The 17,105-nt window shown below is 45.7% G+C and overlaps 1 protein-coding gene across 5 annotated transcripts in view; it reads right to left on the minus strand.

Annotated features, from left to right (window-relative positions):
- Positions 1 to 2,533: 2,533 nt before the first annotated feature.
- Positions 2,534 to 17,105, minus strand: part of ets1 (v-ets avian erythroblastosis virus E26 oncogene homolog 1) — a 107,142-nt gene continuing 92,570 nt past the window's right edge. For 4 of the 5 annotated variants that reach the window (XM_029172234.3, XM_029172236.3, XM_029172233.3 and 1 more), the window contains 7 exons: positions 12,218 to 12,337; positions 11,669 to 11,869; positions 11,329 to 11,406; positions 10,712 to 10,957; positions 9,215 to 9,475; positions 5,773 to 5,891; positions 2,534 to 5,578 (listed from right to left, as the gene is read on the minus strand). In XM_029172234.3, the coding sequence (XP_029028067.1) occupies positions 5,363 to 5,578; positions 5,773 to 5,891; positions 9,215 to 9,475; positions 10,712 to 10,957; positions 11,329 to 11,406; positions 11,669 to 11,869; positions 12,218 to 12,337 (1,241 nt within the window). In that variant the 3' untranslated portion in view covers positions 2,534 to 5,362. The remainder of the gene's footprint in view (positions 5,579 to 5,772; positions 5,892 to 9,214; positions 9,476 to 10,711; positions 10,958 to 11,328; positions 11,407 to 11,668; positions 11,870 to 12,217; positions 12,338 to 17,105) is intronic. The other variant, XM_055513791.1, reaches the window with a different exon arrangement.

Consider the following 17,105-nt stretch of genomic DNA (forward strand, 5'->3'; position numbering starts at 1 on the left):
TGGAAAAATGCTTCTTTATTGTCATTAGAATATCAGCTGGATTTTTACAAGCCTTAGACATATGTATGCAGCGCAACAAAGATTTATGAAACTGGATTCACATTTTAGATTTATAGTGTACAAACGCAGCTTCACCACAAAATCAGCTTCCTTCGGTGGTATTCACCAACCCTGACTAGTGATGGGTTGTAGAGATACAAGGATGGATTTACAAATTACTATCAGAACCACAAACCTTTGAGCCGCTGCTGCTGCCATGTGTTTTCAATTTGCTTAGACAGCTTTTGTAATTTGGCACAGCCACAGTGCTGTCTATTATTCCATTTGAATGTTATGCCGCTAATTAAGACTCGTTCCGAGGCGAAGGACGTGTTTGAAAGCCTCGCAGTTCAACGGAAAGTGCTGCTACTGCGCTACAAAATATTTAAATAGTTGAAATACTAGCGTACTGTCAGCCTGATTAAGGCATTAGTCATTTTAGTTCAAAATTAAGTCCGTCTCCATCCCCCCGTCTGACATTTTCCTCCCACATGAGAACGGTCTGAAAGGCGCATAGCTTGAACTCAGTGCAGACAAATGGCCCAGCATTGGAGTCAATACTGTAGCTTGGTGCTGTTTCTTCATTAAAGCGAGTCCGTCCTGCAGCAGCACAGCATAGAATGGAACGCAACCTCGAATCTCCCCTTTAACGACGCATTGTTGTTTTAGAGCTGATATAATATAATAATAATAATAATTATAATGGCACCACAGAGGAAAGAGTGCAAAAAATAAATATTTAGGTATGTAGCATATGCACTGTTTACATCATAATGTGTTCTGTTTAAATGGGTGACGTCCTAATGGGGAGAACCCGGCAGATATATACAGTGCACACTATCATCTTGTATCATCTGAATACACAACACCGTGTCCTAGGAAGCTTGCATGTTTCAACTAAGCATTTTCTTTTAGTTTTTATTGCAACACTATGCAAAATAGTTGAGTGTTTCCCAAGATCACAGCTCCAGCGCTCCATTATTTAATCTCTCAGCCTGTCTGTTCCAGCGGTGCATGCAGGAGACAGATGCAGCTTGGTGAGATGCTGAAGATAAATATTTAGGTTTGAAATCTGACAAACGAGCTGCGCTCTAGTGTCAAGAGAGCTGTGAGCCGCCGCCGACGACAGGAGGTGATACTTTTTTATAGAGCTGGAGATGATCTTTTCACGCTTTTCTGCACACACTTCCTCTTCTCTTCGAGTCTCTCTCCGCTTTAAAACGCGACTTTCAAGTGCGAGCTCTCCCGTAGACGCAGACGTGCCGCAGGTTCGGCCCCCGATATGAGGCGTCTCACAACGGTTTGGGTATTGTTTCACGTCTGCTGGGACACGCGCTGTCCGACGAGTATTTAAAAAGCTGCCCAGAAATCCCGCCTGGTCTGGATCAGCAGCACAGTGTGAGCACGGGAGGTGGAACGGGAGAAGAGCCACCTGGGTAACCTCGGCCTGCCCTCTGCCAGGAACACCACCAGCGGCTCTGCAGACAGGCCGCGCTGGATCCTGACACAACGCAGCTCTGCTCTATTCGCTCTCGCCCGGCGTAGAAGAGAACATAAATCCAGGCGTGCATGTGTATTCAGTTTCATATGATTTATACAGTGTGTGCGCTGAGTTGGAGCGGCGCAATTTGTCACTTTCACGTTGTTTTGCACAGTGTAAAACATTAACAATTTGTTAATGTTAAATAGCTGCCTGGCTAAATATTAATATTCTAATATTGTGCCTCTGCTTGAGACGTCTTAATCAAACCTCTACTTTATCTCTATGTTCACACTCCCGTCTGTTGAAAGTGGATGGAACAAAAAAAAAAACAATCTGATTCACTAGAGCCGGTTTTTGGCCTCGGTTCTGAAGGGCTGCATCGGGGCCAAACAGCTGTGCCGTTTGGGGCAGCGGGCCACAGCGCTGTATGTTTTCCATCTACAGTGGAATTTATATGAGCCAAGCTTACAAGCACATGAATGGGTCCCAGTGTGCTGGTTCTGATTTGACGTCACCTCATCAGTGTGTGGATGGGACACACATTAAAACGCACAGGCTGTGTGTGTGTGTGTGTGAGTGCACGTGTGTGAGTGTGTCTGTGTTTCAAAGGCAGCTGGACGTCTTTGATGCACCAGCGTGTTGATACGAACAAAGTATAGATTGATTTAACAAATTGCAGTTCGCTAACAGAATCAGTTCCTCATTGAAACCTTTTACCAATGTATCATATCGTGTGTGTGTGTGTGTGTGCATGCGCTTGGCATGTACACATGTGCACCGTTTTATCCATGTAATCAAAGACAAAAGTAGTTTCTCAGTGATTTCATACATTACACCACTAGCATTTCAGGAAATTTAAGACTCGCTTCGCAGACCACAAGACTTCCTGGAGAATTACAGAAGTATAATAATTGTTGTTACTCAATTCAGGAACACTAAAGTGTATGACAGCAGTAATATGGTCATGATAATGTATGTTTGTGAACAGTGACGCCACACACAGTTATGAAATCTTTGTTCACATATATTTTATAACATTTTGAAGTACATTAAGTACACTTTAGAAATAGAAGCTACAGTTTATAAAACCTTTCCAGCAGAAATCATTGATGGGCCAGCATCAGCCTTTTTTCCTCTAGCAGACAGGTCTACTCTCTATATATAAAAAAACAAAACAAAACAAAAAACAAAATATCCGCTACATTATTTTGTTCTGCGCTACCTTTAGATTCCCATGAAAGCACCAGCTGTCTGCGTCTCTTGTCTTTTACAAAATATAAATTATTGAAAAATATTCAAATGTTTGTGAACGTAATACAATAAAAAAAATGATCTCATAATAAAAATACAGAGACACTATAAAATATACAAAAAACAACAACAGAAACAGGTTTTTCCTTCTTGTCCACTCTGAGATATGCAGGAGCCACAAACTACTGGTGTTACACCTGCCTGCCTAAAGTACACCAGTACATAAAACCTGCAGTATTCTTACAGGACACTTTCCTGACAACATCAACCTCAAAACAAAAGTAACAGAACGTTTTCCCTAAGCACAAAGTCGATCACATTGATGTTCTGAATTTGAGTTGAAAGAAAAAAAGAAAAAGGGGAAACATTTATTTCACGGCATCGAGCGATTATTAAAATAGGTTTAAAAATTGTAAGGCTCTTTAACGAAACACACGGACAAAGAACAACCTGAACACAACAAAACAGTGTCTTATAACCTTGACTTCAGGATGCAGCAAAGAGCTGGACAGTGCAGCCTATTTACTAACTTGTTCTAGACTTTGGGATGACGAGCGTGGCTGAAGATGTGGAGGTCAGGCTTTGGAGCCAATTAAACATCACGGACGCTTCTCCGTCTTGGTCCTGAAGTTGTGTGCTTTCCAACATATGAACACTGGATAAAAGAAAAGTCCACCCTTTACACGTTTCTGGTCCCCGTCTTCCACCGCCGTGGACGATACCCGACGCACCGTGGCCAAAGACCTCACAGGGGTTTTGGTTATTATTCCTGCTTTGTCTCCTGCTTATTTGTGTAATCTGGGTCTCAATAAAGCGTTATGAAATACAATCTGTACAAATAGACATCTCAAAAGCTATTTTCATCCATATGGGTAACATTCAGCCACTGTAAACAATAACATTGTATTCTAAGATGATATTTGACTTTGGCATTTCCCATAAGGCCAGTACACAGCCACCGTTCCCACTGTTGGGAAACCGCTGCTAGTTTGCTCATCTGCAACCAGTGAATCTCTATGAATATACTTGGAGCAAACTGCATAAATACGGTAGGAATCATATGCGAGTTACTTACTATGAAATTAATATTATTCTGTTCATAGATGAGCAACACACAAACCTGCTAATTGAATACATTTCTGCCACTACTCCTACATATATCTGTATTATAATTCATTTCCAGCTCACAGCTGCGACCAATCTCAATGGCAACAGCAACAGTGAACAGAACCCATGCAATGCAAACTTCCCAGCAGTGTCAACCTGCGTCACACGATCAGACCTCACAAGTCATCCGCCGATTCCTCTCAGAGCCACACAACCTCCCATTGTCCCAGTCACCACATCTATTATTGCCTGCTCCTTTTTCCTACACTGTACCTTCACACTATGCTGCGACCAACTCTCCGAGGCTAAAAATGTACTGCATGACAAAAGACCAACACTCTGACATTCTTAGGATTTTGTAAAATCATCCCCTCAACTACTTAAATTGTGATTTTACTGTACAGAGAGACACATAGAAGACGATTCCAATACTTCTAAACAACACTAGACAGTGAACTGACAATTTATGCATCTAATCTGCACATTAAATAGGTCTGCTTATAACAATCTCCTGAATTTCCCCACATACGATTGTCTACAATTTGCTAATACTGGTGGTACTCCATATGCAAAAATGCATAGGTTTCAGTCACAATATGTGTCTCTAACAACTTGGCGAGCATGTACGTAAAAAGGAGAAAGCGGCAGTTTCAAAAGCAACGGCTACTTTCAGTTGTCTGTCAGACGCTCCCGCTATGAGTAATCGCACCAGCTCCTCACACCTCACGAAGCACGGGGCCAGTGTCTCTAGTGTTGTCTGATAACGAATCAGTACATTTCAGTTAAAGCCTCCGACCGACAGGACAGAGCAGTTCAAACTAACCTTCAGTCTAAGCCTCGGGAGGTGCGCGCTGCTCTCAGCATCAATGATACAACACTGGCATGAGCTCCTCCAACAAATTAAAAAACAACACTTTTTTTTTTTTTTTTTTGGTCCAAGCTGAAAATCTCTCCTCGTGGAGAATGTTGTACGTAAGTATGACGGTCGACGTCCCTCGGTTCAGTCTTACACTTTGGCAACCTTTGTGACGGCAGAGAGCTTCCGCCTCTGCTCCGCGTTTACGCCACCGACGACATGAATCACTTTAAATCCCCGCTCTCTCTCCCGGTTGTCCCCACTGTGCTACTTTGGGCAGAATCTAACCCGAACTCCCCCCGGTTGAACTCCGTCTGCCTTGAGCTGCTAGATAGTAACGGTATATATAACCACACACACACGCAATCACACACACACGCGCGCATACACACATTTCAAATGCAACAGGGTACGAATACAGGCGTTTGGCTTGCAAACATGGTCTGAGAAACAGGAGCTCAAAGTTGACAAAGACCAGAGTTAGTCATCAGAAACAATTTTGGTCCCCAAAAAAATGGTTTACTGACTATCAAACAGTTAAGACTACTTTTACGAGCCCCAGTCCATTTGGCTCCTTTACTTTTGCGTTCACTTCCTTGTGTTTTTTTCCGCTTCCTTCTCGGCGTTCACTCGTCCGTGTCGGGCTTCACGTCCAACATGGCGTGCAGCTCCTCGGGGGTGTAGCCCAGCAGGCTTTTTAAGTCACACACAAAGCGGTAGACGTAGCGTTTTCCCGACGTCTTGTGAATGATGTTCTTGTCGTAGTAGTAGCGCAGGCCACGGCTCAGCTTCTCATAGTTCATCTTGGGCTTGTTTTTCCTTTTGCCCCACCGCCGGGCGACCTGAGCAACAACAAGAGGCAGGAGGGACATTGTTATTTGAAATCAATCAAAATCCACTCTTTCAAAAATAGAGATGGAGACACAGGAGGTTCCCAAATGTTTTTAAGAAATAACAAGACATCAGGTCCATCTGGCTGAATGCTTAGGACCTCCCAGCACGTGCGCTGGTGTCCAGCGGGGTCGCGACCTCTCACCTCATCGGGGTCGGAGAGTTTGAACTCCCAGCCGTCGCCCGTCCAGCTGATGAAGGACTGGCAGGACTTGTCGGTGAGCAGCTCTAGTAGAAACTGCCACAGCTGGATGGGTCCGCTGCCTGCAGAGCAGATGGGAGCGGGACAGAAGGTGAGCGCTTCATAGCGATGCTGATGTGGGGGACTCGTTAGCGAAGTGCGAGCTCGGGGAAAAGACATCAAGGTCCAAATTTGTTTTATAGCCCTATTGTTTGCACACTGCTGCAAAGCACTGCAAAAATATTCAGCATAGTGCATTGAATTTATCACATAGTATGTTGATGTTAATTCCCAGGGGTGAAAAAACTAGTGTTTAAGAACACAGAACAGTGTTATGAATGCAAAATCATACAAAAAAACTTGACAGTTAAGTTCCACAATAAAAGAAACTGTTCAAATCAACCAGTAATGCATCCATCCAGTGTCTGGCTCTATGAGAGTGTTGCATATTCATGCCTATTATTCGCATATGTCTGAAGAGGCTCATAGTAAACCCTCTAATCTGGGTCAGACTGAAGTGCAGCAGTGGAACCAAATGTCCCCCTACATACAACAGCGCCATTCATCATGTATTCCCTTGTCTGCCAGTTGCCCTGTGCAGCATTCGAATCTAGAGTCTGCATGAGTTCCACAGCGATGAAATCACCAGTTCAAAATAGGAGGCGATGCCTTCAGCAACACGTCTGAGAAACTCGAACGCAGTCGGAGAGTGTTTGAGGGAGCGCGGTTGCCAAGTCATCTATGCTGTTATAAAGGAATGCGTTTTTATGAATAACGAGTGATAAAATAACCTGCCGAAACCCGACTTCAGTGCTATTACAACACTTTATTACATGTCATGGAAAGAACAGGGGAAGCAGAACAAAGGCAGCCAAAAAACGCTGGTTTTGACTGAACTAGATTCACTGCAGGGCTCTTTGATCTTGTGGGGGTTTTTTTTTCAGCATATACACTAATCCACCCACTTTGGAGGCTCGCGTGTTGAAATCACACCTGCCTATGCAGCACACCGCTACAGCACAACTGAAGCTAAAGCGAAAGCCGCCGCTCTCTCGCTCGAGTGCCTCGGAGGAGCAAACGTGCCCTCACACAGCGGCGTGTGGGCTCAACACTTGAAATGGCGTTTCAGACCCCCCCCCCAACCCACTCCTTCAGCTTCTACTGGGGCAACATCCATCCCGACTCTGGAAAAGGGGTTACCGTGCAACACTGGGCCTCTTTCAGATGGGATCGCATTCCAGGCGGCTGCTACTGTAACAGCGGGCCCACGGGGCGACGCGGTGCCATTTCACCAGCCCCCGTCCTCTCACGCCAGCATGTAGGCGACCCTTTGACGAACAAGCTTTCCAAAAATACGCTGCACGGCTACTGTAGGCGCACAGTGGGCCTCATTGAAGAAGCAGTGTGACGAAATGGGTGCGTGAGCTGGAGGCACGTTACAGTGACGGTTTAAAAAATATGAAAATAATACTTCAGAATCAAGCTGGTACTGTAAATATAAGAATATTGTGGTTATTGCACTAGAGAATGTGTTTCATTCATGACTTGGTAATTTACAGGACAGCATCCACTGAAGCCGTGCATTTTTATGTAACTATGCACCATGCGGAGGTGAAAATGGTGAATTGTCACAGGAAACCACGGAGATCTTCACTTATCTCTCTGCAGTCTTATCAGGCTCCTTGTCCTCGCTACAAGTGTCACCTGTCACCCCGTGACGGCGACAGGAAGCTGAGCAGAGCGAGCTGTCAAGCTGTCGCAAACATCGATTTGGGATTTTATAGAACTCGCTCTTTATCTCCAGGGTTAATGTTGTGTTTGGGTTGAGCTTTCCTCTTCCTTTTCTACAGCCACACATTTGCACACGGCCATACATGTACGCTACACACGCGCTTCTAGTCGCGGCTACGGGACCGGAGTCGATGACATTCCCTCCTTCGGGCTAAATTGGGTCTTTTAGCGTGATTCCTTTTCCCATCATTCCCTTTCCCCATTGCGCGAAAGCTCAGAGGAAGCCCATTCTCCTCACTGAGTATACATTACTATGCATTAGCCTGGAAACACTTGCCAGGCTTTCACATATGAGCTCTCTGGACTCATCTATCCTGCTGTTATAACCGATACCCGTTAGCTCGGGACCGGAGCATTATATGAGAGTGCAGCGATGCACAGTACAGACGAAGGTTAAGAACTCCCTATCTCTAACACGTGTTTCAGCAGGTTGTGTTAAAAAAGGTTTAAATCTGTCTAAGTATTGTAACGTTATGAATTTATGTTGAGTCTTTTGATTCATTGCACTCTAATGGTCAACAGAGGGGGTGAAGGAGCCGCCCCCCTCGTCATTATTTGATTAAGTGTACATTACTCCGTCTTTTCCAGCATCATTACCGATGAATGACTCGTTGTTCCACGAGCGACATTTGAACTAATGACCATACAGATGACCAATTATGTTCTGCATACCAACTTTGGGACAGTCTACCAAGTTCTGATGTATGCATTGTTAGTGACGCAAAGAAAGACTGGCCTGGATTTCCCCTCTCTCTCTTTTTCAGCGCTGGCACTCCTTCAGCCTTGTGACTGTAATTTGAACATGGCTGAAAAAGTCCCAGACACTTTAAGAAGAGAATCAGTATCTGCACTACATCTCATGGAATTAACTAAAACCACTACTTGATGATTGCAGAGATATTTTTGATGCATTTTTTTTACGATGATTAAAAAGGTATTGTGATATAATGTAGTATGCGACATTATATGAGCTTCCTACAGTGGTGTCCTAACTCACACAGGCAGTATTTATAGCTCTGTGTAGCTTACACTCTTTTTGTTCATGCACCGTTTCAAACCAAAAACCATGACAGATGCTAAAATAGTGCATTGCCTTTAGAGGAGCTTGCAGATATCTCCATATCTCAGTGAACCAAGAGAGCGTTCGTGCACCAGGTCTTTGAGCGCGTACGAGTACGACGAAGCGCCGTGAGATCTAGAGATTATTTTACTCTGGTGCTATGTGCAGGGGCAGGCATAATTTCTGTGTTTTACCAAGGTTGCTAGGACAACCTGGAAAAAATAGGTTGCGATGCGGGCTGCAGATAACGAGGTAGATGAGAAGTATAGACAAGGAGAGAGAGAGAGAGAAAAAGAGAGAGAGCGAGAGAGAAAGACAGATGATGAAGAGTATGACGGAGAAGGTGCGAGCAGACTCTACTTTGTTTCCTGCATGACTCGAGCTGCCTGGGTTAAAGGCGCTTGTTGTGCTTTGGGCTCTAATGGAGGTGCATTCAAGCACCCCCACAAAACTACTACCTTCTGCACTTTATCAAATATTTCACCCTTAATACACAAAATGTACCGCCGAGTACTGCTTTCTTTGAGGTAGACTGTATAGAAACTACGCCCGTACCTGTGTACCCTGCCAGGGCCGCCGCTGGGATGACAGGCTTGTCTTTGCTGAGGTCTGAGCGCTCCCTCACATAGTCTTTGAAGGTGCCCTTGGGCTTGTGGCCGTGCAGGGCAGCGGGGTAGTCCTCCGAATCGAAGCTGTCGTACGAAGGCACCCGCTGCAGACTGCTGAACGAAGACTGGCTGCTCCACGACTGGGTCAGCCGGTCGCAGCTCTCAAAGCTCTCGATGCTCTCGAAAGAGTCCTGGCCACCGAGCTTACCTGAAGGGAAGGTAAGGGGAAGTTAGAGGAAGTTTGAAGCATATCCCCCCGAAATGCTTCAAATGAAGCCAACATTGGTTCTAAACTACTTTAGTGCTCAGCTCCTCACTGTTATCATACTATACGATAAAAATGCACTACTTGTGAAAGTAACATAAGCAATACGTTATACACCTCCTCATGAAGTTCTATGGTTTTACAAGGTGCCACATCGCTCCTCTTTTCACACCTCATTTCACTCGCACCAGCACCGTTTGGATTGGATTTCAGACAGAAGACAATCACAAATTGCTACGTTCTGACCCAGGGAAAGATAAGGCGAGCCTTTCAAATGGCGAGTCATTAACAAATGACAGATAATGCAGCGTCTCGACTGATGCCGCAACCTTCAACTGCCGGAATTGAAGCCACATGTGGATCTCGGCCCGACCAAATACTTTCCCACGTTGGGGGGGCGCGACGCGACAATCACAAGCTGGGTCTGTGTGATGCATTGCGATGCGTTGGATCTCGTACCTTGCAGACTAATACGTGAAGCGCTGGAAGGAGGCATGTGGCACATGCACATCTGTACAGCTGGGGATTTGTGAGCAGAAAGCCTAGCTTTAAAGCTAGAGATGTAAAGCATGCTCCTAATTCCTCTGTAAACTATCACTGGGGCGAAAACAAGTGTAAGCCTTCAGTAAAGAAAACGGTTTCATGAGAAAACCCCACGCATGCTAACTGAGGATGACACCTCCATCGCTTTACCCAGAACCTTAAGGTTGAGTCGAGGAAAGAAGCCATAAGAAAAAAAAACGCAGTGAAGGTAACTGTTTTACATAAAGAACAGGCGGTAAGAAGAGAACAGGCTGTGGCTTTGGTTCATGCATCACTCTGACAAAAACAATAGAGTTTTCTTTTTTTTCCAGCCCGGTCTAGAGTGCATGAGGCAGCTTTGCTTGAACCACAAACCAACCAGAGGGCCTGCTTTTCTTCTCTTCTAATACATGCACACTGATGTGGCACGACAAGATTCTGGTAGCATCAGCACAATAACGTGCACACAGACACCCGCAAAAAAAACACCTAACACTGAGCTGCACCCACACAATCGCACGCACGCACACACGGCCACGTTTATCAAGCGCTCGATCCAGCGCAGCGCAACAGAAGCGCCGCGCATTCTTTCCCCGCAGCGCTAAAATCATATCTACGCTCCAAACCCAAAGCTAGTGCTCATACGTGACCCCTCACCTCGGCTCAGGCGTCCCACGCACATGTTGTCTGGAGATACCACCTCCTGCTTGACGGAGAAGTAGTCGCCCTGCAGCGGGTTGAGAGGCGTGTCCCGCAGGATGACGGCGGGGTACTCGCTCTCGTACTTGAGAGTCAGCAGTTCCTCGGAGCTGATGGGATGGAGCGTTTGATAGGACTCCGTGATGAAGCCGGGCTCGGAGTATTCGGAAGGAGGGACGCACTGAGCGTGCTCAACGCCGTAGCCTGGAGACACGGGTGGAAAAAATAAATAAAAGATAGGGTTTAGACAGAAAGCGGAGAGGGGACGCATGGACCAAAGCAGGGAAGGGAGATCAATCCTAGGGGAGCGGAGTCATTATCTCCCTTGTGCTGAGCTGCTGCCAAAATGTGGAGGGTGTGAATAGGCTACTCTGTAGACGACGCCCTCGGTGCATCTAGTTTATCTAGAGAACATTATTGAGATATCAGCTATGTTATTCCCTATGTGTGGTGAATGTTCATGCACTGCTACTAAGATGGAATGACGATCAATATCTAAGTCCAGATTCCCGCCTGCTCCTCCTCTGCATCCCAGGCCTCACTCTGAATTGAGAAGCAGCGTGACAAGTACTTACTGACAAAGTAGTCTGAGGTATAACGGGACTCCTGGAAGTTGGAGGTCAGTCCATTGATGGGGTAATGTTTTGTATCTTCTTCATAAAAAATAGATTGATAACAAGAGTCAGTGACCTCACCATTGATTTCATGTATCGTGTAACTGCATTCAGCATCATGAAAAATTAATGTCCTGAGCTAAACGGTGTCTTCCCATTCGTCTCGTGTTACTGTGGCAAATGCCGACAATGGGCCTGAATCTGTACGGGCAGTGATGTCACCATATGTTAGGAGTGTCTGTCACATTTAATAAGTGGAACAGAAAGTCACTGGCTTTAGCGTCTAGGCTGTGGGCCTCACCTTTCTGAAGCATTTCTAAATGTTCCCAGAGGATGTCACCCACAAAGTCAGGCGCCAGGTCCAAGAATCTGTCCTTCCCCATCGCACACAGACTGGCTCCGTTCATACAGAACTTGTCAAAGTCCACATTCTTCAGACTGAACTCGTTCACTGTCCACGTTAGCCACTCAGCCACGTGGTTTTCCGTCCACTGTCTGGGATCTGGAGAGCATCATAGTTAATGTCAGTTATGTTTAAAGCCACAAGCCCGTTGCTTGTTACATTGACTTTCATTCAAGGACTGCATCGCATCTCTGTGTCCTGACTCTCTGGATGCTGCAGTCAGTGAGTCTGACTGCAGTGAAATGCATGTAACATAAGATGACTGCTGATGAAATGTGATCCATCCGGGTTTTCAGAGAACCTTCACGGAATGATCTAAAACGGTCTATGATGTAAATGGATTAAAAAATAATAATAATGGTTGTGGGGGCTTTTGTCTTTATTGTAACATTTTATTTCCCCCATGGAAATGTTAAAAGGACTCATTAAGAACTCAGGCAGTCTCACCTTTGGGAATACCCAGCCGCTGCTGCTCTTTTGTGAACCCACTGAATGTAGCCTTCAGAGCCTGGGACATCATCTCTTTACTCCCTGGAGTCAGCAGGGGGACATCCCCACACTCCGGATCTGCCAGTCACAAAAAAAACAAAAAAAAACATTGATCATAATATTCCAAATTCAATATGATACTCAAGCTATACCAGCGCCTCTTGCATTGCACTGAATGCCACTTAATGCCTTCTGAATAGAAAATGTATCTCTGACAGCGACAGGATGAGAGAGTTGTTAATGAAGTTCGGTGAGACATTTGCAGACATACACACAATCAACTTTGTGTATATGGCCGTGACCACCAACCTGGCTCAACAATTAGGCCGCGTCTAGACAAACCCTGGCTCCATATCAGGCCCAGTCCAGTTAAATGGAGCTGTCGTTTTATTGAATGAAACCGAGGTAAGTCTGCCTATTTAACATACAAACCATGCAACAAATGCACAAGACTATTTGAAAATACTATGAACATTAACCTCTCATACAACCTGCATAGAAGAGTGCCCATCAGTGACCCCGTGACCCCTGCTAGCCATCCTACCATGCTGGCCCTCCACAGTGGGTCTACTGTCGCCAGACCATGGGGTCACACATTCTGACAGGTCAGGGGTCAAAGGATGAAGTCAGCGCGGCTGCTGGCGGGTGGCTAAGGGACTTTGGGGTGGGCTGCCTTAAGGGTCTCGATCACACACTAGGCATACTGTTCCCCTGCTCACAGCCAGTGGGCACCCAGTGGGGAACAGAGCTCCCTTTGATGCTTTTAAACAGTGCCTGATGAATCACGCTCATCTAATTAGATTGACCAGGCTGCAGAAGTGTGGGATAAAGGGGCGAAACAGACAAGATGATGAGGGGAGAAGGGGTTAGGACCTTCAGGCTTCTAATACTAGAACAGACTGCTAAAAGTAACCAGGTCAAGATGGAGAAAATGTCGGAAATAGACCCAGAAAGGCCCACAGAGCTTCAACTGGCTTGGATTTATCAACATGCAATGCAGCTAGAGCGGTTTAACCACCAAAGACCACATATGCACGTAACAAAATCGGTTAGACATCGCGCTCTGACATAATAGCATAATCACGTCTGATCAACTTGGCAGTGGAGGGGGTGAAGCGCACAATGCAAAAATTCAACTAACCACATCAGGTACAAACAATCAAAGGTTCAATCAGGCGCCTGCTTTGACACTTTGTCTTTCTCCTCAGTTCTTCTTTGGTATCTGTCTGAAGTGCACGACAATTAAAAAGGGGTAAACATCAGATCGCAAAAGGTTTATCCTGAAGGCAGAGCAGCCACTACCCTCAGCTCCACCATGTGTTGAACCCAGATGTTCTGTCATCTCCAGCGCCTGGTGGTTTAATCTGCCAGCGGTGCAGTGGGGAAACACAGAGTCCATGCTTGTTTTCACCACTCACTGACGTCTCGACCTCGTCTGGAATGCACAGCAGCTGTCCCTCCTTTGCGCATGTAACCAATGTCTGTCTGGCTTTTTGTAAAATTAGGTCTTCGTCTTTTTTTTCTCTTTTTCCTATTGGTGGTTCTTTCCCCCCTTTTATTTTTTCTTCCTGAAGAAAGAAACCTCGCAACAGGCCACAGACAGCGGACAGACAAGAGCTCTTTGCTTCTTTATGTGATTCAATTAAGGCCTGGAATAATTTATCGCTCTGTGCTGCATGGGTGAGCAAACGGAAAGTAATTCTTGCTGGTCAAAAGTTAAAGCAAGGTAAAAGAGCTGAGAATAAACCTTCATAAACTTAGATGGCGACTGATAAACTATTGTCGGACACATTAAAATAAGCTGCAGGTATATAATACAAATAAGTCCAGGCTGAGGTGTCTTTATGCAAAATGTGCAAATATGTTGAGGCCTCTACTGAGCATATCTTTCCTTTAACTTGTCACAGTAGTACAAAAACACACATGTTGCAAACGGCTGCAGAATGAAACGGGAGCGGGGTTCAGAACGCCTGCACTTTGATGTGCAGGCAACGCCGAAATGCGGCAGTTTATTTAAGCTGGATCGAGTGAAGTTTGTCTGCACTTTCGAACCATTTACCCCCCTCCCGCCTCTCCGCTTTTATCAACCCGGGCCCAGCCTCCGCTTGCCCACGCAGACTTGAACCCACTTTAGCACTAAATCCTCCATCATAAGCCACTCAACACCATCTTGCACGAGAACTCCCATGAGGAGCTCTAAAAAGAGAAATGATGAGACTAAATTAAAATCATGCTGCGATTTTTGTTTTGAATGTCTTGTCACCCACAACCCTCTTTTTTATTTTGTGTTGAGAAACAAAAGTCTCGACTATGAGTTAAGAGTGGAAGTGCGCTTACAACAACACACACTTTACTTCCGTTGTGTGTGTGTGTGTGTGTGTGTGTGTGTGTGTGTGTGTGTGTGTGTGTGTGTGTGTGTGTGTGTGTGTGTGTGTGTGTACTATTATTTTTGAAATCTTCAAAACATGAAGCTGAGGTCACAGTGATGCTGAAAGTCCTACAGTAGAATTGCAGTGATAATACAGCAGTCTCCATGGTGATTGGTCCATATGAAAGTTATCTGCAGGGGAGCTAATGTACAGTGTGCATCCATTAGCGAGACGCGAGCCTGGTTCTAGACAGTCTGTAGTAAATGATGAAGTCCTGATAGGATTTCAATGCCTGCGAGTCCCATTAGATCCAGAAGGGTCAGTATGTACTGAGAGCTAGAGCATCCACAAGTCATCACTTTCCACATTAGACGGTGTGGGTCTGTCCGCAAAACGAGTTCCATCCACTTAGCTCACGAAATGTGGGAGTGGGTGTAAATCACCGGCAACATTACGGCATTTGCATTTCACCAACAAGACACTGGACAAAAAGAGAGTCTGCAAAGAAAAGTACGAAATTAAATTGGTTTCTCAGAATGAAGCATTGAGGAATGAGTTAATCTATTCCAAGAATCGCTGATGAAGTAAGACCGATGTTTAGTCTGAATGTACAGTAAAAGGTATTGATTGGCTACTCTCATCGAGTCATGATATCAATAATGGACAGTCTGTTGAGTGTCACAGTGATATGTCCCTCAGGGATCCTCGCTGACTGCACCTTCACGGTCCTGTCCTTGTGACCCAACCCAAACCCAACCTGTTCTGAGGCGTCCTCTGTTAAACGTACACATACATGAATTAAATTAACAGCCGTCTTCGCTTGTGCGCTAGAGCGTGGGCGTGAAATTGGGATTTCAGCGTCTGAAGCTGAACTGTGCAGGGCTGAGCAGGGCAGGATGGGGCTGGGCTGGGCTGGGGAAGATAGCATAAGGAGCATCTTGGTTACATGGGGGTTGTCTAAGTGAGCAGGGCCGGGAGGGTGAGTCACCAGCTTGTAATATGAGCCCATCACTGGACAAGAGAACCAGGGGTGGGCACAGAGGGGAAGAGAAAGACACAGACCAATGAATGGGAGGTCTCATAAAGCTCCCACTTTACTCCTCGTCTCTAGAGTGACATCACAGTGGGATCAGTGCCATCTCTCAGCCTCTGGCAGAGGCTCATTCATTCATAAAGGCTGAACTGCCGCCTCCACTCAGAATGATGCAATGATACGAGCAGAGCAGGCAACCAGACCCAACAAATAAGGGACAATATGCTTTCTATCATGAGACGGAGCTATAAATAACCCTATAGTGTGTATCCAAAGAGTGGGCGTGTGTTTGGTGAGGAAACAAAAGAACACAGAGAATCTAAGGCTTTGCAATGCTAGGTTTTATAAAAACGAAGTACTTTGAGGGTCAGACAGTAAAGTATCTTGTCTCTAGACAATATTTACTCAGGTGAGTTGTGGACTTTTATTTTAATGAAAGTGTCCACTTCCTGTGGCTAAGTTGCCACTTCCTTTCAAGGGTGAGGTAAGCTGTAGGATCAGGTGCTGGTCAAACATGTCAGACAGACCACGGAGGTCCCATACTCCCAAATATCACTACAAGCACAGGGGTATAGGTTTGTATCAGCATGGTCACAACGTGGTGCATAGAAGGAGAGAGGCCCTTGGCAAAAAGCCCAGGGCTTATAATTGGCTCTTTAATGCAGACCAGTCTGACCACAGCAGACCAAGGGGTGACAGTGGTATCTGAGAGACCCTTTGATGGAGAGCCATATCTAAGCCCCTAGTCTGAGAACCCGGGGTCATAAACCAACAGCATGAAGGAAGCCTATTCAGCGGCTCGGAGTGATAATGTGGTGGCTGAGGGCGGCGGCAGAGCGAGCGAGAAAGACCGGGTGGCAGTCGAGTTCTGAGAGAGCTGCTTGTTCACCCAGTCGCTCCGCTGTTTAGATTTCCATCTCAATGTCAGAGACCAGAAATAGAAGCACGGGCCGATCGCGTTCAGGCCGATCCGAAGAAGCCCCCGACCAGAACTAGGCCCGAGCGTTACAAGCAAAAGGTTTCAAATCAGCACACAGCAGTGCTGGAAGGGTTCTTTCATTCGTTTGAAGTGAGAGACTGTGGTGACGGGGGAAACGAGCCACTCCTGCGGACATCTGTCTTAGCCATGAAACCAGAGTTGTCCAAGGCCATCACCGCCACAGACACACCGGCTACTGCAGCAGACAATAAGCCAGACTAATACCCCACCGCTGCCTTTCTGTCTTTCCACTCGGTCCATCGCTAAAATTATATTAGCTTAGGATGTGAAATCACATTGACTGCATGGTTTACGCCAAAGTCTTGGTACTTGATATGACATTACCTTAAACTTAAAAAGATCCCACACCCTAAACATGGTTTTGCCAAATGCTTGATGGAAAAGCTTCTTTTTTCCACTCCAAACACACAAAAGCAGAATTTAGCTCTTTGTTGCCGATTTACA

Source organism: Betta splendens, chromosome 13 (genome assembly GCF_900634795.4).
Source record: "Betta splendens chromosome 13, fBetSpl5.4, whole genome shotgun sequence".
NCBI lineage: Eukaryota > Metazoa > Chordata > Actinopteri > Anabantiformes > Osphronemidae > Betta > Betta splendens.